Raw genomic sequence first — 26,784 nt, forward strand, 5'->3', positions numbered from 1 at the left:
AGTCAATAGGTCAAAGAAGCTTTGAGAAGCTTTTCAAAGCATGTACAAAATGGTGGATGCAAGAAATCATAAGTTTTTGGTTAATAAGTATATGGATTTCAAATTCTTTGATGATAAGTCACAGTTACTACAACTCCATAAAATGTAAATCTTGGCTAATCAAATCAAGTTTGAGGATATGAACCTTGACGAATCTTTTTAGGTAGCTGCAATCATTGGTAGATTGCCCCCATCTTGGGAAGATTATTGAAATAAATTAAAACATAGAAATGAAGAGTTTACCTTAGAACAACTTCTTCAACATCTTAGAATTGCAGAGGGAATGAGATCTCAAAATAAAAAAGATGAAATAAAAGAAGTTTATGCTAAGGTAAACATGGTTGAACTCAAAACAAAGTTCAAACCTAGACTTAGGAACAAGAATAAAAAATTCAAGTTTGTTAAAAGGAAAATTTTGGTTTTCTGCTATATTTATGGTAAACCAGGTCACTATGTATAAGGTAATTATTCTCATGAGTCCTAAACTATCTCAAGGCATAAGTGATCACCCTACTATGTTGCATCAAAACATGGCCTAAGCCAATACCCGAGGCATCGTTATAAACAATGAAGCCTTCAAAACCACTAGGTAAGGCTAACACTGAGGCTGAAGTAAGCTTCTCTCTGAGAATCCTCATGAAGCTCTCATCACACTGTGAAATCCACACATACTTGACTCTCTTCCTCAATAGTTTCACCATCAAGGTTGTTATTTTGGGAAAGTCATGAATGAATCACCTATAGTAGCCTGCTAAGCTTAAGAAGTTGTGAACTTCGATAATACTTTTTGTCTGCTTTCAAGCCAACACATCTTCAACCTTCGCTGGATCTACCTCGATACCATTCTTGAAAATGACATGACCCAAAAACATCATATGGCCAAGCCAAAACTCACACTTTAAGAACTTAACATAAAGCATATGTTCTCGCAGCGTCTCCAAGACAATATGAAGATGAACCCTATATTGCTCCTCCTCATCAAAATATACCAAAATATTGTCTATGAACACGATCACAATCTAATCTAGATATTGATGAAAAACATGATTCATCAGATCTATAAAAATTGCAGGAGCATTTGTCAACCTGAACAACATCACTTGGAGCTCATAATGGCCATATCGAGTATGAAATGTTATCTTTGGCATGTCCTTTGCTTTGATCTTCAATTGATGATAACCAATTCTTAAATTTATCTTCTAGAACATCGTAGTTGTCTTAAGCTGGTCGAACAAATCTTCGATCATCGACAATGAATATTTTTTCTTAATCGTCACTTAATTGAGTATCCTATAGTCAATGCACAATCACAAAAATCTATATTTCTTCTTGACAAAAAGAACATGATCACCCCACGATGAAACACTCAACTGGATGAAACCTTGCTCCAACAACTCCTCCAACCGCTTCTTTAGCTCTACTAACTCGGTTGGCGCGATATGATATTGTGCTTTAGATATAAAAGTTATACCATGTGAAACTCTTAGATTGAGTTCAAAGATTACAAAACTCTTCAAGAACTAATCATTTAACCCCAAGTGTGTAGGAATTTAAATTTGATTAAAATGCTCTGCTAAATATTATATTTTAGTTGTAAATATCTTCCTAGAAGTTCTAAAAGATTACACCATTACAATGACGGTTTTTTAGAAATATTTACATGATCATAATGAAGAAGAGATGATGACCCTTGAAAATCAAGAGTCAACCCCTGAATATATTCAGAATCAACTACGAAAGCATCATATATAGGCACTGAAGAGTCGACCCTTGAAGAACTGGACATATCAAGGCTCAAAGCATAAAAGAGTCGAACCTTAAAATAAAGAGTTGACCATCAGAATAAAGAGTTGACCATCAAGGATAAAGAGTTGACTCTCTGTGAAGCATAATAACATACTTTGCTCTAACAATCGACACTCAGTAAAAAGAGTCGACTCCTGAAGAGAGTTGAACATCATTCACCAAAATGATCAATCGACCCTCTTAAAGAACAATCGACTCTCAGGCAACCAAATGCATAAACATTGATTGAGCAATTATGAATTGACCCTCAAAATCAAGAGTCGACTCTTAGGGTGAAAATAGTTGACTCCTAAGTAGAGTCAACTATTTTGGTTTGTTACAAATAAGAGAGTTTGAATCTAAAAAAGAAGAGTCGACCCTTAGGTAGAAGAGTTTACCCTTGTATGTTCAAAGTCTATTTTTGCGTTCAAAAGAAGGATTCTAACAGTCATAATGATGTTAGATGTTATACTTTTTTGTACCCATAAGTTTTCCAACAGATCTAAATCTTCTCTTAGTATAAAAACAAGGTGGCGCACCATTGTAGAATAGAGAAAAATCAAGTGCATCCTCAAGAAGATCAAGATTCAAAGCTTTCAAGTGTTTAAAAGCTCACAAACAAAGATTTCATCGATTTCTTACTCTTGTATTAGAATCTCTTAGGAATTTTCTATTTTTGGGTTTTACTCACCAGTATTCTCACTTAGCAAAGCCCATTATAAGTAGAATTAGGCTCCTTGAAAACCAACAAGTCATCAGCATATACCATATGGGATGAAAGAGCCGATTCAAGTACGAACAAATTGTTTGATGACATTCATAGATGTTGCCTTTGGCCACAAACATGAGAATGCCTCCATAGTCACTACAAATAAGAGAGAGGGTAGTGAATACCCTTGTCACAACTTATTACCACCAAAATTTTAGAAGATGATGTGGATTCGAGCTTCAAGATGATGTCGCAACTTAGTCTATAGAGTGTTGGACCTGATCCAAACTCCTATTATAATACTGCCTACATAGTCAAGTTTCAAAAGCATATAATATGTAATTTGGCTGCCAATGGGTTGATTCGGAGTACCCCCCAATCCTTCATTTGGAGTAAAAAAACATATGATGTTATAAAATTTTGGATGTGGACTTAACATCGTTTAGTGGGCCTACCTAGAGTTCTGTTAATTTATTGGGATTATGGCTATTTGTTGGGGCGTCAGTGGTTCAAATCTTAGCTTAGCTCAAGCCCGATCCAGCCTTAATGACAATTGACAGGACATGATCCTATATCCACCAAGTCACTCTCATAGATTTGTCGGATCCAAAGACAGGATCCACATCTGAATCAAACTGAGGAACAGAACTAGATTCAGCACCCTACCCAAGTCCTTAATAATCTATGTCACAAATCGAAAATATCATGGTTTTTTGGGAATTGTTTCTTTTATCAGCTCGGTTCCACCCTATATATGTCATCACCCTTCTTAAATCTTATTATGCAATCTGTTTTGATCAAATCTGACTTTATAAATCGATTTAGCATGGTCAATTTAATAAGAATCGACCTTTGAATAGTATTTTTTTGACAAGAAAAATACTATTTTTAAACATAAAATTTTGTGTTTTGTCAACTGTCGATTTTTAATCGCCAAAAAATCCTGCACACAATTTGGATTTAAATATCAATCTTCACTGAATGAATGATGTAGATCACAACCATGGAGTCCGATTTGATCAAAACAACTTGGATGAATGAAATCCGGGTATGAAGATAGGGATGCCATATATAGGGGATGAGTAAAACTGATTTGCTATCATACCCAATCAAACATGGGCGAATGCCCGGTGCCAAAAATAGCTGGACCCACAGCAAGGTTCATTCAGGGTCACATATGGACCTGAACCCACCTGGAAAGACCCATTTATACCCCTTTTCTGGTTCTATGCAATTAACTGGTAATTTGTCTTGTGTAGGGCATGCAAGTCAACTAGGGACATATCTCTACTCTGATGGGCCCACCTTTAAGGTCAGTCAACCTGTTCCCATTCTAATGAGTGATTAGGTTCCACCCACTCAACTTTGAGGTTAAGAGAGAGAGAGAGAGAGAGAGAGAGAGAGAGAGAGAGAGAGAACTGCTCTTACCTTATTCACACACATTGATTCTCTAGTTTTACCTAACATTTATTCCCTTATGTCTCCAGCTGAAACTCTTTTAAGAGGCAGAGAGACATTCCAATGGTTACGTGAGAGATAGAGACACAGATATTCACATAACCAGGTAATCAGAGAGAGAGAGAGATGGGAAATGCTCTCTTCCTATTGTCATTCCTCTTGCTCTTCCTTTCTGTGAACTCACAAACAGATACTTGTAGCACCAACCTGGCCCTGACCCAGTTAGTCTCATTCAATACCACGTCTTTCAATTGCCAATCAGTCTGGAGCTCCGAGAACTTCATCCTCAGAGTAAGTAATCCCCATCCCAATACTTGCATGGATGACCATCTTCACAATGGCTCCTTGCGACAATCTAACACAATTATCTCTATATATATGTAGTATAATCAGACCTCACCAGGCCTATGGAGCATCGTGTTATCGAAGCCGGACACGAACTCGTGGTTCGGAATCGGGTTTTCAAGTAACGGAAGAATGTTCGGGACTAGTGCTGTCATAGGATGGCCGACCGGAAATGGTGCCGGAGTGATCAAACATTACTACTTGGGTGGATATAGCAGGAAGTCAGTGCAGCCAGACCAAGGGAACCTAAACTTGGTGAACCCAACCTTTCTGTCCAAGTCCTCCACACTGTACCTAGCTTTCCAACTTAAGGTGGCCACACCTCAATCCTCACTCATTTATGGGGTGGGCCCACGAGATGCTATACCAGGTTCTGATGGTCTTCTTGCCACTCACACATCCTATGTCTCAACAAGTTTGGACTTCTCCACAGGTGTGTCCTCTTATTCTTGTCTTTGTGTGCATGCATGCATTTTCCTATATAGCTTATGTCATGTTGCACGAACCAAAAAGATTGAAGGTCTAAAGCCTTAAACTCAAATCTAAGACTTGGGTTTGGCGGGTCGGGTCCGGTGCTAATATAGACTCGGCCGCAGCCCCGTGCATCTATACACAGGCTCGGCAAGATTTCCATGGTCTGTATGAAGTTGCTTCATCATTCGTGTTTCATGACACGGGTTTCATTTCGTTCAATTAGCCATGCTTTCTTGTTTCAGAGAGCCGCATGGGTCCAAGTCTGTCTAGAATTGGGTTCAGTTATATGCATCAGGTCTATCAAGCAAGTTCAGGGTGCCCTCTTTTTCACATATTTGAGTTTTTTTTCTCGTTTTTTTTTTCCTTTTTAAGTGGAATATGATAGTTGAATTCATAGAAATATACTAGCTTAACTCATTGGTTGGGGTTCAATCCTTGAGAGGTCAACCCCCACTAACTTATCCTACGGAAAAAAAAGGAAGAAGAATAAGAAGGTTGTCATGCCTTTTGACTAAGAATGCATTTTAAAAAAATTAAATCTGTGGGCTAGCTCCTATCAATCTTGTCAATTTAATATAAAACCTTGCGTGCAGTTTTTGTTTGTTAACATACTTCACCTTCGTTTTTTTGGATAGGAACAGGCCACATATTTTAAAAAATTTCGGGTGAGAATTATTACTTACAAGATTAGATATTTTATGTTTTCCTGTATTATATCATAGTTAAGGTTGTGCATTGGTTAAGAAGGCAAGTCCTAATCTGGGACCAATATAGTAAGAGAAGAAGAGCCTTCTAATTGTTCTATTAGATTTACTTTGTTGAAAATGCCAAGATAAACCGGCAACCCAATGGGGTGTTTGATTCCCTGTCCAGGTTAGGACAGGACGAACAGGACTGTTTCTGTCCAGAACACACTGTTCAGTTTGTTCAGGACAGGTTTTTTTTTTATCTTTTTGTTTTTTAAAAATTGTACCATCCAACCGATCCAAGGGGGGGTCGGTACAAAATAAAGTGTTCTGCAGGTCCCACGGACGTGCGTCCACTGTTTGATAGTGGGTGCGTGAGGCACCGGATGCGCAATCAAACGCATGCAATTGGGTCCAACTTGCCTAACTTCTTGACCTGTTGGGTTGGGCTGGGTATAATATTTTGAGTGGTTTATCATCAGTATTGACATAATCCAATATTGGAGATGGATCCAACTGGACCTGTCTCTTTCCCAAATGACTCTAAAACTTAGGATGCAATTGGGTTAGAGAGAACATGACAGTAAAAGGAATTCTTGCTAATGAGAGTTCATAGAAATGTAGGACATGATAATTGCCGTGTAATGTGGCTTCGCGATTTCCAAGAAATCAAATTGCCACCTCTCTTCTTCTTCTTCTTCTTCTTCTTCTTCTTCTTCTTCTTCTTCTTCTTTTCTGGAGGAATAACCATTGTGGGGTTGGAAGTGAAAGTGGGACCTAACCATCCAGCTATCTCATTAGACCCTAATCAAATTGCCACCTCTTGTAACTCTGTAACACATTAGAAAAGCTTAAACTTGCCTAGCTTTTGAGAAATTAATGAAAGCTCATTTTTTTTTCGTTTCAACCCAAACAAGCAAAACGTGGGTCCCACTAAATTACCATTTTTATAGGATGTCCAAAGTCCAAACAAGCCCCCTCTTTAATATGAGGGCAGGGAAGCCACTAGTGTTGGGCAGAACCTGAAACACTGGATCTGCTTGGCTAATTGATCCAAAGCCAAGCGAATAATGCAAAATTTCTAGCGTTCATGTATGACTAGCATTTGCATGCAGCACTCTAATGATGGCCTTTGATGGCTGTATAGGACAAGGCTCACCAAGTTCAGGAGGTGCCGGGGAATCCGATGATGAGACCGGCGGATCCAGGAGCAGAGTAATCTCTGGAGGAGATTCAGCATTTTTGACATCGAAGGCAACTCATGGACTGCTCAATATAGTTGCATGGGGCATAATTCTACCACTTGGTATCATGGCAGCTAGATACTACAAGCATTTGGATCCAACTTGGTTCTATACTCATCTGTCTCTGCAAATGACTGGGTTTGGTCTGGCGATAGCCGGAATACTCACAGGGATAAGCCTCGAGAACGAATTCGGTCTCGAAGCTTATGAACATAAGCTTCTTGGATTTGTGGCCCTGGGCCTTGCCTGCGCTCAGGTATGCATATCTAAAGCTTTGTCGTAATTATGTTTCACCATCATACTCCAAGTAATAAGATATCATTAACAAGCATTAGCTAACATCTATAGATAATCAATAGCACTAGCTAGTGGATCATAAATAAGCATTAGGAAGCAACAGCACTAGCTAGTGGATCATGCCAAACTGCTTGTTGCAATTGCCACTATGGAATTCAGGGGAGCCATGCATTCATAAAGACGCAAACTATGCAAGGGTCCATCTGGATGCTGCAAAAATCCACAGATATGAACTCCAAGGGCCTCTCGAATGCCACTAAAATCTAGAATTTCCTTTTTAATTAAAATTATTCCCTTTATTAACCTCCTCATTTTCATCTTCCTCAAACTACTACTTATAGCTGGTACCAAGAGAATATCAAAGCCTAGGAAATTGTAAATCAACACTTGGATCATGTTTTTTCTGATGAAAAAAAATATGAATTTTTTGAGGCTTGAATATTTATAAAAATGTTAAGCTGTTGATTTTGAAACCCTAGCCCCTTATAAAAACGTATCCACATGTCAAAAAAGGACGATCCAAGAGCACATCTCTATGAAATCAAGCATGTAAATCACATGCATATAGTCAAAGATACAAAAAGAAAAAACTTGAAAAATACCAGTTTATATGGGAGTTGCACCTCTCTCTCTCTCTCTCTACTATTTTTTGATTTCTTATATATGGGATTTTAGATCACTGCACTGCTGATTCGGCCAGACAAGAAGTCAAAGATAAGGAGGTACTGGAATTGGTATCACCATTGGGTGGGAAGAATTGCAGTTGTGATTGGTGTGGTGAACATCTTCTATGGGATCCAAGTGGGAAGAGAATCCAAGTCGTGGAATGTCTATCTAGGGATTGCTCTTGCTGTTTTGGGGCTGTGTTCTGTTATACTGGAAGTCAAGAAGTGCATGAAGAAATGATGGAAGTGATGCCCTGCCCTTCACTCATCACGTCATACTAGTCACTCTTGGCTATTACCTTCTTGTATTCGATTGGGTATTTTCATTACCATTTGTATCTTCCCCTCATCATCAGCATCATTTTCATCATTGTTAGTTATTATTTTCATTCCTTTATGTATTATATTGTGGCCATTGTTACCATCATTATTGTACTTATACACTTGCTTTATCTATTATTTGGTTTATTTTAGTCCCTAATAAAAGCATTTTTGATAATCCTAAATCCAACAAACCATTGGATAGAGGGGATAACACTGCATTTGTGGTTACTTTAGTGGATAAAAAACGTCAGATTGAAGATGGAGATCAATAAACGATACATCAAATGATGGAGCCGGTTATTGGTATCGATAATAGCAAAAGACTTCAAATGAAGGAGTTGGTTATTGATATTATCAAGTGACCTCAAATGATGGAGTCTGTTATTGATATCAAGAGACCTCAAATAAAGGAGTTGGTTATTGTTATCGACAATAGCAAGAGACCTCAAATGAAGGAGTCGGTTAGTCAGATAAGGTTGGATCAATTGGATTTATGATCTCACCTTTGATTCCTCATTTTTTGTTTTGCCATTTTTTGCCAACTTGTATTTAAGTGTATGTTTGCCCCTTATCAAAATAAGAAGCGTGTTTTCTCTTGTCGTGGACATATGATTCTCATATCCGAACCACGTACATCTTGTGTCTTGTTCCTTCACTCTCTCTCTATCTTCTCTTTATAGTATCAAAGCCATCGAGGTGATTTTGCTCATCTCATTTTCATGGCTTCAACTGTGTCTCTGCCATTGATCTACCCATATCCTGCGATAATAAATGTGTCGAATTTCTTCTCCTTGAAGCTTTCTCACTCCAATTTCTTCTTGTGAAGAATCCAAATCATGACTTTAATCGAAAGCCAAGACATGCAGGGGTTTCTTACAAATGAGACACCTATACCGCCTATCATTATTCATATTAGCACTAATGCTAATTTCGAATTGAAGGAGGCTCTTAATCCTCAGTATTCAGCCTGAAAAAAATCAGATCGTCTTTTGAAATGATGGATCACTGGAACCTGGTCCGAAAGTGTTCTCAGACTTGTTGCTGGATTGAAGACATCGAAAAAAATATGGATGACCCTGGTCGACACTTTTGCTCAGGAATCTCAAGAAAGGGAGTTTCATCTCATCCATATGATGACTATTATAAAAAAAGGTACAGACACCATCGACTCTTATATTAAAAAAATCAAATCTATTTGCGATGATATTGCTATCATTGGCAAACCCGTTGAAGACGATAAAAAGGTGTTTTTATTGTTACAAGGTCTTGGTCTTAAATATGAATCCTTTGTAACAACCATGTTGAAACCAATTGTTCCTTCATATAAAAAATTTATTCCCCTCTTGCAAAGTCACAAAGAAAGAAATAATATGCATGAGTCCAACCATCCATAAATGACTTTTTATGAGCAACATGCATTGAATAAGGAAAAAGGACATGGAAATAACAATTACAAGTTTAACTCAAATGGACATTCTTTTCAAAACAAAAGTCCCAATGATTATAAGAAAAATGGAGAATCTCAAATGCAAAATGACAAAAAGAAATGAAAGAAAGCAGGTGTTATTTATCATATTTGCAACAAGAAAAATCACTTTCTATTGAAGTGTTTCAATCGATCCAATCATACTTTTCAACCTGAGGATGTGCCTCAAGCTCTGGCCGCTATGACGATTGTCGGAAGTCAAGATGATGAATGGTTTGTCGACACTAGAGCTACGACACACATGTGTAGAAACTCAGGTAAATTTCATAATATGAAACCATATACTGGCAATGACCTTGTGATGGTGGGGAATGGAGAAAAAATGCCTATTACTCACACCGAAAGTGTTAGTATTCAATTCCTTTATAAGATATCTTATATATTCATTCTCTCAAGAAATATCTTGTGTTCGTCAGCCAGCTAACAAGAGACTTGCCATATATTTTTTAATTTTATTCATCTGAATGCATTATAAAAAATAGAAAAATGAAGAGAATAGTGGCCAAGGGAAGTAGAAGAGGAGGTCTCTATACTCTTGGTGGAAGTCTAGAGGTGTTTTTCTCTACACGATTCAGAAAAGTTTCAGAAGAAAAATGGCCTGAGCGGCTTTGACACCTCAAATGAGTATCGTGAGATATTTGAATAAAAACAAACTTATCGATATTATTCTCAATAATAAAAAGCACCATATGTGCTAGTTGTTAGCTTGATAATTAAGGCTTGTCGCCTACCGTTTTTGGATTTTGATAATAGAACTCTCGAACCTTTTAAAAATGTGCATTCTAATATTTGGGGACCAGCTCCCATCTTGTCTAGCGATAAGTATCTCTATTATGTTGTTTTTATCGATGATCACACAAGGTTCACATGGATATATCCTTTTAAACGAAAGTCAAATTTGTTTGAAAGTTTTGTTCACTTTCATAAATATGTTGAACGCCTCAATCATTTTCCTTCTTTCAATTTAAACATGAATTCTCCTTATTTTCGTCTGTTTGATGCTTCTCCTATTTGATAGACTATGAGAAAAGTAAATTTGATCATAAATCTCTTGTGTTTTTCTGGGATATAGCATGCAACATAAGGGATACAAGTGTCTTCACCCTGCTACTGGGCGTGTGTGTATATATATATATATATATATATATATATATATATATATATATATATATATATATATATATAGTCTTTGATGAGTATAATATGCCTTAAAAGGACCCGACCTCATTATATAAAGATGAGAATATTTCAGGAGACTTTTCTGTTAGTGAAGATTGGAATCACAAAGGTTTTTTTGAAAACAGAGAGAGCGATAGTAATTCCAAATCTCTTGAGAGTACTGAAGCCCTACGGGTGTTACCTGTTATGATCAATCTCCTGAGAATATATAGGTTTTTTTTATAGTCAAGGACCTAATGGTGACAGTGAGGAGACAAGCATTGAGCAACCCCTCCTTAATAGCAATGAGTGTTCCGATCAAAGAACCATCGTTCCAAATACTATTGAACTGCCAATACTGATTAAAATGGATGAGTCGAACCATACTCGTGACACCGCACATGGTTAGCTGGCAACCAATTGATTTGAAACTACACGAATTTTGCAAAAGAAATCTTCAATACTTTCTCCGTCTCTCTTAGTACTTTGCAAAGATGATTTCAAGTGCATCAGGCTGGAGCTAGAAACTTGAGAATAAGTTTTGTGCAAATGATTCTACAGCTCAACCACAGTGCAGATATAAGCAACAAGTTGGTGGTCTCTTGTCTGCCAAACAACATATTCTGGGTTTCAAATAGTGGTTTCACAAGAAGTTCCCTTCTCATTCGTTTTGGTTTGAACTAGATATTCCAAGGGGCGTGGATCAGTCCCATTGATATGAACCATGGGATTATGTTCTTATATAAAAGGAACAATTTGTTTCTTCATACCAAAAAAATTCGTGGAATCCAATTTTTTTCTGGGACAAGTTGGGTCAAGAACCATTAAAGGAAGAGGATGGCATATTATTGTTGTTGGTCATGAGCATACCATTATTGTTGTAAACCATCAAGTACTGTATTCACAATCCAAAGTTGATATATGTGATCCAATTAAAGACCCCCTTTATTCCATTTTTTTCATATCTGCAACCCAAACTTGATCCAGGGCCGATCCAAAATAAAGATCTTTTGGTATTATATCAGCCATCTAAACATGATCCAAAATCGATCTAGATAAAAGCCTTTTAGCACTATATCCGAATTCCAAACTTGATCCAAACTTATCCGGATAAAGGCTTTTCAACACTATATCCTATATCCAAATCTGATCCAAAACCAATCTGGATAAAGACCTTTCGGGACTATATCCAAGATCCAAACTTGACCCAAACTGATCCAGTTAAAGATCTTTCGATACTATATCCGCGATCCAAACTTGATCCATATAAAGACCTTTCGGCCCTATATCTGAGATCCAAATAAAGACCTTTTGGCACTATATTCTAAAGATCCAAGATCCCAGAATACAAATGTTTAGATGATTAGGATTCTTAAAATAGAAACCAAATGATTTTCAGTTGATTTTTTTCCTTTTTCTGATGCAGGATAGAGATATAAGTGACATCAGCAAGGCTAAAGGTTTGATTAGATCTTATTCTTGATCAGATCTGGTCCTGAGGAAAAAGAAGAAAAAAAACGAATAGAAAGAACAAAAAAAAACAAAGAGAGAAAAAAGAAAAGATAAATGAGATTAGATAGAGGAGTTTAGGATATTTGAAGATGAAAAATATCTTGTTTGTAAACTCAAAAAGGCTTTATATGGGTTGCGCTAAGCTTCTCGCGCTTGGTTTGAACAATTGAAAATTTTCTTGTTCTCCTATGGTTTTTCCAGTTGCGTGTCAACCTCATCTATGTTTACCTTTCATTTCAAGCAGAATATCGTGATTTTATTGGTCTATGTCAATGATATGATTTTAACTAAAAACAACAATACCCTTATCGACAAATTTTTTGATGAATTGCAAAAAGAATTTCTTGTCAAAGATCTTGGCAAGCTTCATTACTTCCTAAGCATCAAAGTCATTTATACCAAAGATGGTCTGTTTATGTGCCAAACCAAATATGCTAAAGAGATTTTGGAACGTGCAAAAATGCATGAAGCCCGTGGTTTTCAAGAGATAGGTGAATAGGGAGAGTGATCAAGATTTGGAAGACCCTACACTATACAAAAGCATTGCCAATTCTCTGCAGTACCTCACTATCACAAGACCGAAACTCTCTTTTGGAGTTAACTAGGTCACTCGGTTCATGCACACACCAAAAATTAAACGTTTTCAATAAGTTAAGCCAATCCTTGTATGAGAACCCATATCAGCAACTAACCCTTGAATTTCTTTCTTTGCTTGGCTAGTTAAAAGATTTCAGTCATGAAATAAGTCCCCTTACACATGCAATAGGCCTTCATTTGATAACATTGCATGAGAAATGCAAGCGTGACTTGGAAGCTGCTCCAAGAAAGACCATAAGAATGAAAAAATTAGATGAGTGATGCTCAACCGCAGTCTTTGACCACCCAGCCCAAGTTGCAATAATAAGCTTCTCAACAAATGAGGCATGATATACAAAATACTAACCTTAAAATGTGAATTTCTTCACCAAATCTAAATCTTCCTGTGTCTGTGCAACCCAAAAGCTGTCACTAACGGACATGGGAATAAACTTGGATTCAGGCCTACGAATGCATACTGAATCCTCTGATCTCAAACATTGGTTTGGAAAATCCACAAAACCCAATAGTGAAATTGGCCAATATACTTTAAAACAAATTTGAGAACGGGGAAGAGGAAAATAACGTTTCTCAATCAGGTTTGACAAGTTTATTTCATAAGCTGCAGCCATGTATTGACAATGCCAAGCTTTAAAGATAATTCTAACTTCTCCAAGTTATCATAAACAGAAAAGCCAATTTCAAGACTCCAGAAAAGAACAAAATGCTGGACTCTGAACGATCATAAGAAAAAGTCAAGTTAATCTGTCTCATCGTTGTCTGCCAGCGTGATTCACCTGCAAAGAGAAGCAGAAATGGGCTTAGACTACTGATAAGTTTTTACGATATTAACCACAGAATTTTGATTTCCTTTACATTTCAGTTTCTCCATTTCCCAAAACAAATTAATTCTGTGTTTTTTATAATCTTTCGTGTGGTTTAAAAATGATATAAAGAGGGTAACATCATTAACTGCACAAATGAAGAGTGCTCCAATACATTCATAAAAACATGTGGCAACACAAAACTAGAGAAATTCTGTAGCATATAGAAGTTGGGATCAACAGTTTGTATCTGACCACAAACAAAATAAAAAAGATTGTTTATCATGTCATATCAAAATGAATTGTAACAGAACAAAAATCAAGGCCGAAATTTGGAGGTCAGAGTAGCATACAAAAAGTGGAGGGGGGTCAACTTCCAATGAACAAGCAATTACTACTTGTTGCTCTTGCAGGACTCAATTTAAAGCAAAATGATCAAGGGGTGTGGTATCTTGATTCTGGAGTTGCAAACCATATTAGAGTTGAAGGTAAGTTCTTAACATTGATTCCTTATAATGGTAAGCATAGTATTATTACTGAAGATGAGACTCGTCACCCCATCACACACACTAAAAATGTGTTTATCCCATTGTCTACGTCCAGATCCCTAAATCGGTCTAATGTCCTTTTTGTTGCCAACATTAAGAAGAATCTCATTTTAGTTTCTAAGCTTGTTGATAATACCAATTCATGTATGGTATTTACTTTGTCCTTTGTTTATGTCAAGGATCTTTACATGAAGAGGACATTTGATGAAAGGAAAAGGTCAGGAAATACGTACATCTTCAAGGAAGATCCTACATCCAAATCGGTTAATCCTGTTTTGAAGCTTAGTATACAGTCATTCAGTCCATCTGCCTTGTTTAGTTCTCCTGTTTCAAATAAAACTAATGTTTGGCACAATCGTCTTGCTCATAGTCATAGGTTTAGTGAAAGATTGGTCTCTAATAAGCTTATTCTCGAATCTAGTTTAGAGTGTTGGTTTAGTGTTATCTGTCCAAGTTGTCAAATTGAGAAGAGTCATGTTCTTTTTAATTCTTTGAATGAAAGAGCTTCAAAACCTTTTGAAATTATGCATTCTCATGTATGGGGGCCAACACCTAGTGCTTCTTCTGGTAGTCGTTATTATGTTTTATTTATTGACAAAATGCCTCATTATATGTGGATATATTTTATGAAGCATAAATATGAAGTGCTCAATATATTCATGAAATTTCATGTTAGTAAAAAATCAATTCTCTATGCCTACCCTTAATTTTCAGTGTGATGGTGGAGGCGAGTACTCTTCGAAGGAATTCATTACTTATCTTTAAAATAATGGAATCAACAGAAGAGTATCTTGTCCTTAAACACCCCAACAAAATGGGCTTGCAGAAAGAAAGTATTGTCATATTGTTAAAAGTGCCCTAACAATGTTAAATGCCGGAAAGACTCCTTTTTGTCTTTGAACAAAGGTTTTTCACTTAGTTGTTCACATTATAAATATGTTGCCCATGAAGATTTTGAATTACAAGTCTCTTTATTATGCCCTATTTGAAAAGCATCATGCTTATGATTCTTTACGAGCTTATGGGCTATGCAGTCAAAGACGCCAACTAGGCACCTAGTTGGGCTAGGCATTAGGAAAACTAGGAATCGATCATATTCCTAATTTTCCAAAAAAAAAAGGTACCTTTTTGTTGACTAGGTGCCCTAGTCGTCGCCTAACCTGCACTCACCTAGGTTCAAGGGCAATAACTTCTTTTTTTTATACGATAACACAGGGGGATTATAAACCTCTCTCTCTCTCTCAAGCCTAACTCGTTGTCGTGGCCCTCTGCCTCTAGGTACGCCTTCTCTCCCCCTTCCTCTGCCTCTTCTTCTTCTTCTCTCCCCCTTCCTCCACCTCTTCTTATTCTTCTCTCTTTGTCTCTCTTTCTCTCTCCCCCTTCCTTTGCATCTTCTTCTTCCTTCACCTCTTCTTCTCATCTCTCTATGTCTTTCTCTCTCTCTCCCTTCCTCTGCCTCTTCTTCTTCTCTCCCCCTTCCTTCGCCTCTTCTTCTTCTTCTTCTTCTCTCTCTTTGTCTCTCTCTCACCCCCTTCCTCTACATCTTCTTCTCTCCCCCTTCCTTCCCCTCTTCTTCTTCTCTCACCCTTGCTCTGCTTTTTCTTATCTTTCTCTGTCTCTCCTCCTTCCTTCCCTTCTTCTTTTTCTCTCCTCCCTCCTTCGCCTCTTCTTCTTCTATCTTTGTCTCTCTCCCCTTCCTCTGCCTCTTCTTCTCTCCTCCTTCCTTCGCCTTTTCTTCTTCTCTCTTTATCTCCCCCCTTTCATTTGCCTCTTCTTCTCATCTCTCTATGTCTCTCTACCCCCTCCCCCCCCCCCCCTTCTTCTTCTTCTTCTCTCACCCCGTTCTTCTTCTTCTTCTTCTTCTTCTTCTTCTTTCTCCCTTCCTTCGCCTCTTCCTCTTCTCCTCTTTCTCTGTCTCTTTTTCTTCTCTCCCCCTTCCTCCGCCTCTTCTTCTTCTTCTTCTCTCTCTCCCCCTTCCTCTACCTCTTCTTCTTCTTTCCTCCTTCCTTCGCCTCTTATTCTTCTTCGTATTTTTCTCTCTCTATATTTGTCACTCCCTCCCCCCCCCCCCTTCTCCTGCCTCTTCTACTCTCCCCCTTCCTCTGCCTCTTCTTCTTCTACTTAAGCATATGTTGATTAACTTTATTTTAAGAATTCATATTATGTTCAAATTGCGTAGCTTTTGTTGATATTGGCAATTGTTTGCTTGTTTATTCAATTCTTCTTAATTTTTGGGCAGGTTTTGTAATGTAACATATAAATGTATATATAACTATATATATTGAACATATATATAGTTGTATATATATACAACTTTAACAGTTATTGTATATTTGTTGGGGCTAATTTAATTTCTTAGTCAAGTCATATACAGAGAGTTGTACCTAGGTCAAGTACTGAAATACACGAGTTATGGCAGCAACTGCCTCATAGTTGACATGGGTAAAGAGTTTATTACATGAACTAGATAAAATAGTCCCTAGATCAGTTATATTTTGTGACAATTAGAGTTCCATCAAAATCTCCTTGAATATCCTAGATCAACACTTCATCAGAAGCAAAATTGAAGATGGAGAACTTAAGCAAGTTTCATTAGCTCAGAAAATCAAATAGTAGATCTCTTCAGATAAGGCTTGACAAAGCAAAGGTTTTGGTACTTTAAGTCCAAGTTGTCCTGTTTTTCTATTTCATCTGCTCCTTTCTATTTTTGCACCAGACCTGACCATAAATCAGATCTAATAAATCTGATCCGCTCTAAATCCCTCTCTTTTCTATTCTCCCCTTCTTTTATTTCTCTTTTTCATTTCTTCTCTTTTCTCTTTAAGATCTAGGTTAACGGTCCTAAACTCCTCTCTCTCTAATCTCATTTATCTTTCCTTTTTTCTTTATTTTTTTTTCTTCTTTCTATTCTTTTTCTTCTTTCTCCTTAAGATCTGAAAGCAGATCTGATTAAGAATAAGATCTAATTAGACCTCCAGCCTTGCTGACATCACTTATATCTCTATCCTGCAGCAAAAAAAAAGGAAAAAAAAAATCAGCAGAAATTCATTTGGTTTCTATTTTGAGAATCCTAATCATCTAAACATTTGTATTATGGGATCTTGGATCTTTAGATCATGGATATAGTGCCGAAAGGTCTTTATTCGGATCTGATCTGGATCAAATTTGGATCTCAGATATAGTGCCAAAAGGTCTTTATATGGATCAAGTTTGGATCGCGGATATAGTATCAAAAGGTCTTTATCTGGATTGGTTTGGGTCAAGTTTGGATCTTGGATATAGTAACGAAAGGTCATTATCCAGATTGGTTTTGGATCAGATTTGGATCTAGGATATAGTGTTGAAAAACCTTTATCCGAATCGGATATAGTGCTAAAAGACCTTTGTCCAGATCAGTTTTGGATCAAGTTTAGATCACTGATATAATACCAAAAGATCTTTATTTGGATCGGCCCTGGATCAAGTTTGGGTTGCAGATATGAAAAAAAGGGAATAAAGGGGGTCTTTAATTGGATCACATATATCAACTTTGGATTGTGAATACAGTACTTGATGGTTTACAACAATAATAGTATGCTCATGACCAACAACAATAATATGTCATCCTCTTCCTTTAATGGTTCTTGACCCAACTTGTCCCAGAAAAAATTGGATTCCAGCAATTTTCTGGTATGGAAGAAACAAATTGTTCCTTTTATATAAGGACATAATCCCATGGGTCATATCAATGGGACTGATCCACACCCCTTGGAATATCTAGTTCAAACCAAAACGGATGAGAAGGGAACATCTTGTGAAACCACTATTTGAAACCCAGAATATGTTGTTTGGCAGACAAGAGACCAACAACTTGTTCCTTATAGCAGATCTACTTTGTCCCGTAGAGTTCTTTTACAAGCACCTTCTGACTGCACTGTGGTTGAGCTGTAGAATCATTTGCACAAAACGTATCCTCAAGTTTCTAGCTCCCGCCTGATGCACTTGAAATCATCTTTGCAAAGTACTAAGAGAGACGGAGAAAGTATTGAAGATTTCTTTGGCAAAATTCGTGTAGTTTCAAATCAATTGGTTGCCATTAATCACCCAGCTTCTGACAAGGACCTTGTCTGTATTGTTCTTAATGGATTGGATGATGAGTATCAAAGTTGTAATGAAAAGAGGCGGAAGCACCAATAGGGCAAAAGTCACTCTTTAAGAGTGACTACAAGAGCCAAGAACACAAATACCAAATGTGCATACACAAAACTCAAGAATATAGAAAATGACTTAAAGTCATAAGTTGGATTTATTGAAGAAAGGAAGAGAGGGGTTTGAAAAACCCATACAATTACAAGGGGGAACCTCCTCCTTTTATAGAGGAGGAGAGCACTTTAGAGGGACCATAAAGGGGGCTCCCTTCTAGTCGTTGGGAGCCCCAACGGTCATAAATATGACTGTTGGGGCCCCAACGACTAGAAGGGTGGGGCCCCTTTATGGTTCCAAAAAGCAACAAACAAAAATAAAAAAAAAAAAGAAAAAGGGGAAAAAAAGAAAGAAAAGTAAAAAACAAAAATTACATATGCAATTACCAAAACACCCCTATCGGGTTTTTGGTTTATACAAAACAGGAAAAAGCTATATAATTATGTATATATACGTATATATACTTATATATATATACTAATGTATATATATATATAAGTATATGTATATATATATTTATATATACATAATTTAACATGCCCCCTCAAACTTTACGGGGAAAAGACCGAAAGTTTGCCAAGAAGAAACATGAATCGTGGAGTTGGGAGCGCCTTGGTGAAGAAGTCAGCTAGTTGATACTCTGAAGTGACATATGGCAATGTGATGGTCCCTTTGAGATATTCGTCTCGAACATAATGGCAATCCATTTCGATATGCTTGGTCCGCTCATGAAAGGTGTGATTGCTGGCAATGTATATCGCACTCTTGTTATCACAACAGAGCTTGGTGGGAGTGGAAATGGAAACGCCCATGTCACCAAGAAGACTTCTGAGCCACACAATCTCTATAGTTGTCATCGCCATAGCCCGATATTCAGCTTCAGTAGATGATAAGGAGACCTTCTGCTGCTTCTTGCATCTCCACGAGATGAGAGATTCACCTAAAAAAATGCAAAGACCCGTAATTGAGATCCGATCATTGGGATTTCCTCCCCAGTCAGCATCAGTAAAAGCAGTCAATTCAAGAGATGAGGAAGAGGATAAGAAGAGTCCCTTGGAGATGGTATTTTTGATATATCGCACAATTCTCATTACGGCCGCCATATGAACTGTAGTAGGAGCGTGCTGAAATTGACTCGCTGCATGAATCGCATGAGCTATGTCTGGACGTGTGATGGATAGATAGGTGAGAGATCCAATTAATTGACGGTAGGGGGTTGGATCTTCAAGAAGAACACCATCTTCAAGTCTTAGTTTCGCATTGATAACTTCAGGAGTCTCCACTTTCTTTTCATCAGATATTTCTGATTTGGTACAAATTTCGGCAGCTAACTTCATTTGAGATAAGATGTACCCACGCGCTGAATAAGCCACTTCAATTCCTAAAAAATATCTCAAATAACCAAGGTCAGACATATCAAAAGTATCTTTTAACAGAGACTTAACATCATTTACTCCTTTTTTATCATTCCCAATGATGATCATATCATCAACATACAGCAGAAGCATAATAATGGAGTCGTCTTTCCTTTTGACAAAAAGAGTAGTGTCAGTATAACAAGAAGAAAAACCTAAATTGATTAATACATTACTAAACCTGTCATACCAAGCTTTAGGAGCTTGATTAAGTCCATATAAAGCCTTTTTTAATTTTAAAACTTTTCTATTTAAATTCATACCTGGAGGTGGTTCCATATAAACATCTTCATTTAAATTACCATTCAAGAAGGCATTTTTAACATCAAGTTGAAAGATGAGTCATTTTTTAACAGAAGCTATAGCAATAAGGGCTCGAACACTAGTCATTCGAGCAACTGGGGCAAAAGTTTCATCATAGTCTACCCCATACTCTTGGGCATAACCTTTGGCTACCAACCTAGCCTTATATCTTTCTAATGAACCATCACTCTTAGTTTTTACTTTAAACACCCATCTACATCCAATGGGTTTCTTGCCATTGGGAGGATCAATGATTTCCCAAGTTTGTGCATTTTTTAAGGGCATTAAGTTCAAGCTCCATAGCTTCATTCCAATGAGCATATTGTTTAGCATCATTGTAATGAGATGGTTCATGAAAGGAGTGAAGAGCAAGAAGACATGCTCGATAATTGGGGGAAAAAGAGTCATAAGAAACAAATCTATTTGGAATCTTAGGAACGCGATTTGATCTTCTTTGAGAGGTTTCTTCTATCGACTCACTTTGAGAAAATCTTTCAAGGGCACAAGGAGGATTTCTTTCATTCCTTCTAGAGTAGACTTGTATTTGTCTTGAAGCATTTTCTTCTAAGTTTTAGTCATTATTTGGATGTTCAACAAGATCTTCATTAAGAGGTTCATTAGGATCAATATGATCATCTATGATGTTTTCTTGAGGTAACAAGTCAAATAAAAAGGAATAGTCAATATTTTCATTTGGTTGATGCAAAAAACCATTTTCTTCTTCGAGGAATGTGACATCTTTTGAGATATAAAGTTTATTCTTAATTATGTCAAAACATCGATATCCTTTTTGTTTTTCGCCATATCCCAAAAAAATGCATTCAATAGCCCTAGGAGAAAGTTTATCATTTTTGCGAGTTAAGACAAAACATTTACATCCAAAAATTCTTAATCTTTTATAATCGGGAGACATATTGTAAAGTTTTTCAAATGGAGAAAGATTTTTTAAAGAGGATGAAGGGATTCTATTGATGAGATATGTTGAAGTTAGAACCGCTTCGGCCCAAAAGGATTTTGGGATATTTTTTGAAATCAATAATATTCTTGTAGTTTCTATTATGTGCCTATGCTTTCTTTCCGCAAGACCATTTTGTTGCGGAGTGTTGGGACAAGAACGTTGATGACAAATTCCATTTTCTTTTAAGTAATTTTGAAAATCATTAGACATATATTCACCTCCCGAATCTAACCTAAGAATAGATAGATTTCCCAAAAATTGATTTTTAACCATTGCATGAAATTCTTTAAAGGAAGAGAAAACTTCAGATTTGCGACTTAGGAAGTATATCCACGTAAATCTAGTGAAGTCATCAATAAAGACCACATAATACGAAAAACCTCCTTTAGATAAAATTGGGAAAGGCCCCCACACATCGGAATGAACAAGCTCAAATGGCCGAGTGGTAAAATAACTTCTTTGAGGAAACGGAGTAGCTTTAGATTTCCCAAAAATGCAATCTTTACAAGTCATGTGATTGTCTTTACAAGTATTGTTCAAAAAAGGGAAGAGAGACATTTTTACAAAATTTGGATGACCAAGTCTCTCATGCCAAATTCCAATACTTTTGTCTTTAACAAGATTGCAAGATGACTTAGATGGAAGCGTCAAAAAGTCCATAAAATAGAGATCACCCCTTCTATGGCCTTGCCCAATCAGCTTCCCTGACTGGAGATCCTGCACGATGCAATCTTTAGGTGAGAAAGAGACTTGGCATCCATGGTCGGTGATTTGGGAAACGGAAAAGCGATTTAAATTAATTTTTGGAACAACTCTTACTTTAGGAACAAAAAAGTTTTGAGAATTTTTGAAGTCAAGCGTTCCAATACTTTCAATTTTTAATGACGTTCCATCGGCCGTTGAAACATAGGAGGACATGGGTTCGGAAAAAACATTTGAAAGAGAGTTTTTATGAGATGTCATATGAAAAGAAGCACCAGAATCTAGTATCCACATACCTGGAGGTGATGAAGAGTAGGCGATGGCGGCTCTGGATGTTGAAGGAGAAGACTTGAGAAGGTGTTGGAGCACTTCGGAGATATGATTAAGAGTTTCTTTGATATCTCCTTCTTTGGTACTTTCTTCCTTCTTTGGAGAATTTTCTCCAACCGCGGCAACCTTTCCTTTAAGCTTTGGACACATCGGTCTAATGTGCCCCGGTTCATTACAATAGTGGCATATGATTCCCTTTCTAGGCCCATTGATATTTTTGTTAAAGTGGGGAGGTCTATATGCTTTAACATTTGATCCGGGCCTATTAACGGCCAAAACCTCATCATTCCTAATGCTCAAGCCAAGTCGAGTTTCTTCTTGACATACCTCGACAAGAGCATCTTCAATAGGTAGGGCTTTGCTTCTATGGAGAAGAGATGCCCTCACTTGTTCAAATTCCGGGCGAAGTCCATGAAGGAATTGAAAAAAGTGCTCCTTTTCAATTTGTTCTCTTCTAAGTTCAATATCTTGTGGAGCAACCCATTTGGGCTCAAGAAGGGCAAGCTCATCCCAAAGAGGGGTTAGAGAGCTAAAATAGTCCCGGACACTCATATCCATTTGTTTGGTGGAACGAATTTTTTCTTGACAAAAGAATTGCCGAGCAAGATCCTTTTGGGTATACAAACCCTTAAGGAAAAGCCAAGCCTCATTGGCCCTTCTAAACTTGGCAATATTAGCACAATTTTTAAGATCTACATTGTTCATAAACCATGCCAAAATTTTGGCATGGTTACTTTCTCAATCCTCGATTTTGGATTGATGTTCATTAATGGCTTTGATGCGCTCATCGCCATCTAAAGCCTTTTCAATATCATTTTCAATTTTGGTAAGAACAAGAGAGGGTTCGGGAGTAGTTCCCATAACAAAGCCCCAAAGTTTCTTACCTCTTAGATGATTTTCCATAGCGGAGGCCCACATGAGATAGTTGGACCCATTTAGCTTGAAAGAGAGCTTCACTTTAGAGTCACGTTCCATCGGCACCAAATATACTTCCTTTCTTCAAAACTTTGAGAGACACGCTTTCCAAGATGACAAAAGAGAAGCCCAATCACCAACCGAGCTCTGATACCATGTAATAAAAAGAGGCGGAAGCACCAATAGGGCAAAAGTCACTCTTTAAGAGTGACTACAAGAGCCAAGAACACAAATACCAAATGTGCATACACAAAACTCAAGAATATAGAAAATGACTTAAAGTCATAAGTTGGATTTATTGAAGAAAGGAAGAGAGGGGTTTGAAAAACCCATACAATTACAAGGGGGAACCTCCTCCTTTTATAGAGGAGGAGAGCACTTTAGAGGGACCATAAAGGGGGCTCCCTTCTAGTCGTTGGGAGCCCCAACGGTCATAAATATGACGGTTGGGGCCCCAACGACTAGATGGGTGGGGCCCCTTTATGGTTCCAAAAAGCAACAAACAGAAATAAAAAAAGAAAAAGAAAAAGGGGAAAAAAAGAAAGAAAAGTAAAAAACAAAAATTACATATGGAATTACCAAAACACCCCTATCGGGTTTTTGGTTTATACAAAACAGGAAAAAGCTATATAATTATGTATATATACATATATACGTATATATACTTATATATATATATATACTAATGTATATATATATATAAGTATATGTATATATATATTTATATATACATAATTTAACAAAAGTATCGTGACTTCGCTCATAACACGTGATCCTCCATTAACTTTCGATCAGCTGCTACCTGTATTGCTGCAATATGAAGCTATGTTTTTGAATACTCCCTTGAAACAAAGTGCGAACAAGGATTCTTCGCAAGAAGTGTTGAATGTATTTTTTACCTCTACACTCGGTCGAGGTCATGGCAGAGAAAATCGAGGAAGAGGGAGAAGGAGGTATGGTGCTGGTCGTGGTTCCAATGCTCCATTCAATTTAGCGGGTTGTCGACTGCTACCTACCAATAATGTACCTAATTTCTCACATAGGTCATGCTCATATTTCCCTGACAAATGGGTCCTTGAGTCTTTCTAATACCTTCGATGTTCCTTAAATCAAGCATAATCTTGTTTTTGTATCTCAGCTTCTTCATAAGTTGAATTCTCGTGTTGTTTTTTCTTGATCTTCTGTTCTTTTGAAGGATCCACAATCGAATCAAGTGCTTGCTAGAGGTGAACATCGAGGCAACCTTTATGTTCTGAAAGAGGCTCCAGTTGAAAATCGTCCTTTGTCAAGTGTGTTAGTCTCCTTGTTCATGGTCAAGAAAAAGAGTCAAATAAATTGTGGCATTTTTGTATCCGATCAATGTCATAGTGAGTCATTGTCTACACTTCGTAAGTTTGGTTGTCTTTCCTTGATGATAAAGATTTCAATGCAAGTCTTTGTGAAAGTAGTCAAGTATGTAAAGGATACCGTTTGCCTTTCAAAAAAATTAATGAAAGAGCCTTTTTTCCCTTTTACACTGCATTCTGATGTATGGGGTCCAGATCCATGTGATTCTTTATCAAAATCCAAGTATTATGTTATTAACGATTTTTTGAGATAACTTAGATATTCTTCCTAAAACAGAAGTCTGATGTGTTTTCAATATTTAAAAAATCTAAATCCTATGTTGAGAATCAATTCGGGACATGTATTAAAAACTTCAAAAGTGATGGAGGTGGCGAATATACCTCTATTGCCTTTAAACAATATATCCTAGATAATGGAATTAATCATGAGATATCGTGCCCATATACTCCATAACAAAATGGAATATCTGAGATAAAGCACAGACACATTGTCGAGACTGCCCTTACTCTTTTATGTGCCAGTGGTTTGGAAAATTATTTATCATCAAAGGCTTTCCATACAGTTGTGTTTCTCATTAATCGTATGCCCTTGAAAACTCTTGGTGGGAAAATACCCTTTCAAGTTTTGTTTGACAAAAAAACAGAATATTCTTATTTGAGAATCTTTGAATGTGCTACGTCTATACAGACAGTTCAATGAGAAATAAATTTTCTCAGCATGCTGAAGTTTGCAGATTTGTGGGATATGATGTGTTAAATTATGTATATATAAATATATATTTATACATATACTTATATATATACATACGTATATATATATATAAATATATATATACATATATGTATATATATACATATTTCCTTTTTTGTTTTCTTGTACCCCAAAAACCTGATAGGGGTATTTTGATAAATCCCCATGTAATCTTTTTCTTTTTGTATTTTTGCTTCTCTCTTTTTTTACCTTTTCTTTTTCTTTTTTCTTTTTTTGTTTTACATATTGTAAGACTACAAGGGGCCCCACTCATCTAGTCATTGGGGCCCCAACGGTCATATTTATGACCGTTGGGGCTCCCAATGACTAGATGGGAGCCCCCCTTGTGGTCCCTCTTTAGTTTCCTCCTCTATAAATAGAAGAGGCTTTCTCTTGTATTAGCAATGGGTTTTTCACCCTCTTTATTTCTTCAATAATATTCAACTTATGACTTTTAGTCATTTTTCCCTTTAGTGGGTTTTGTATACACTTTTAGTGTTTGTGTTCTTGGCTCTTGGCATCACTCTTCAAGAGTGGTTTGCTTTATTGGTGCTTCCGCCCTTTTTCATTACATGGTATCAGAGCGAGGTTGGTGATCGGGCTTCTCTTCTTTTTTGGTGTCTTGGGACGTGTGCCTCTCAAACTTTTGAAGAAAGGAAGGCTATTCGGTACCTATGGAGCACGAATCTAAAGTAGAGCTCTCTTTTAAGCTCAATGGATCCAATTACCTTATGTGCGCCTCCGCTATGAAAAATCATCTAAAAGGTAAGAAACTTTGGGGTTTTGTTATGGGAACTACTCCCGAACCCTCTCTTATTCTCACTAAAATTGAAAGTGTGATTGAAAAAGCTTTAGATGACGATGAGCGCATCAAAGCTATCAATGACCATCAATCCAAAGTTGAGGATTGGGAAAGTAACCATGCCAAAATCTTGGCATGGTTTATGAACAATGTTGACCTCAAAAATTGTGCCAACATTGCTAAGTTTAGAAGAGCCAATGAGGCATGGTTCTTTCTTAAGGGTATATATACCCAAAAGGATCTAGCTAGACAATTTTTTTGTCAAGAAAAAATCCGTTCTACTAGACAAGCAGATATGAGTGTTCGTGATTACTTTAGTTCTTTAACCCCTCTTTGGGACGAGCTTGTTCTTCTTGAGCCCAAATGGGTGGCTCCGGAAGATATGAGTTAAGAAGAGAACAAATTGAAAATGATCATTTTTTCCAATTCCTCCATGGTCTTCGGCCGAAATTTGAACAAGTTAGGGCATCCATTTTCCATAGAAGTAAATCTTTACCCATTGAAGACGCTCTTGCCGAAGTATGCCAAGAAGAAACTCGTCTTGGCATAAGTATTAAGAGTGATGAAATTTTGGCTGTTACTAGGCCCGGATCAAATGTAAAAAGCATATAGACCTCTCCACTTTAACAAAAATAATGGATATAGAAAGGGAGTGATTTGTCACTATTGTAATGAATCGGGACATATCAAGACGGTTTGCCTAAAGCTTAAAGGAAAAGTGGTCGCGGTTGGAGAAAATTCCCCAAAGAAGGAAGAAGAAAGTGTCAAAGAAGGAGATATCAAAGAAACTCTTAACCATATCTTCGAAGTTCTCAAACATCTTCTCAAGACTTCTTCATCTTCAACATCAGGAGCCGCCATCGCCTATTCTTCATCACTTCCAGGTATGTGGATACTAGACTTCGGTGCTTCTTTTCATATGACGTCTCATAAAAACTCTCTTTCTAATG

General features: G+C 37.1%; 2 protein-coding genes and 1 pseudogene across 3 annotated transcripts in view; 1 reads left to right on the top strand and 2 right to left on the bottom strand.

Moving 5' to 3' along the window:
- LOC149811833 (cytochrome b561 and DOMON domain-containing protein At3g07570-like) overlaps positions 1–4,275 on the bottom strand; it is a 31,272-nt gene extending 26,997 nt beyond the window's left edge. Inside the window, exon 1 of the mRNA XM_089992931.1 lies at positions 4,186–4,275. Coding sequence (XP_089849057.1) covers positions 4,186–4,275 — 90 coding nt within the window. The remainder of the gene's footprint in view (positions 1–4,185) is intronic.
- A 193-nt stretch (positions 4,276–4,468) lies between these two features.
- Positions 4,469–8,170, top strand: LOC149811834 (cytochrome b561 and DOMON domain-containing protein At3g07570 pseudogene; annotated as a pseudogene). The gene is made up of 3 exons (XR_016428492.1): positions 4,469–4,769; positions 6,644–6,996; positions 7,713–8,170. The product of XR_016428492.1 is annotated as a cytochrome b561 and DOMON domain-containing protein At3g07570 pseudogene (transcript).
- A 5,121-nt stretch (positions 8,171–13,291) lies between these two features.
- The window catches only part of LOC149811835 (NADH dehydrogenase [ubiquinone] 1 beta subcomplex subunit 10-A-like), a 28,056-nt gene continuing 14,563 nt past the window's right edge, over positions 13,292–26,784 (bottom strand). Inside the window, exon 3 of the mRNA XM_089993133.1 lies at positions 13,292–13,555. The gene's annotated coding sequence lies outside the window, so the exon portion shown is untranslated. The remainder of the gene's footprint in view (positions 13,556–26,784) is intronic.

The sequence above is a fragment of the Nuphar pumila genome, chromosome 17, assembly GCF_984573655.1.
Source record: "Nuphar pumila chromosome 17, dmNupPumi1.hap1.1, whole genome shotgun sequence".
Classification (NCBI taxonomy): domain Eukaryota; kingdom Viridiplantae; phylum Streptophyta; class Magnoliopsida; order Nymphaeales; family Nymphaeaceae; genus Nuphar; species Nuphar pumila.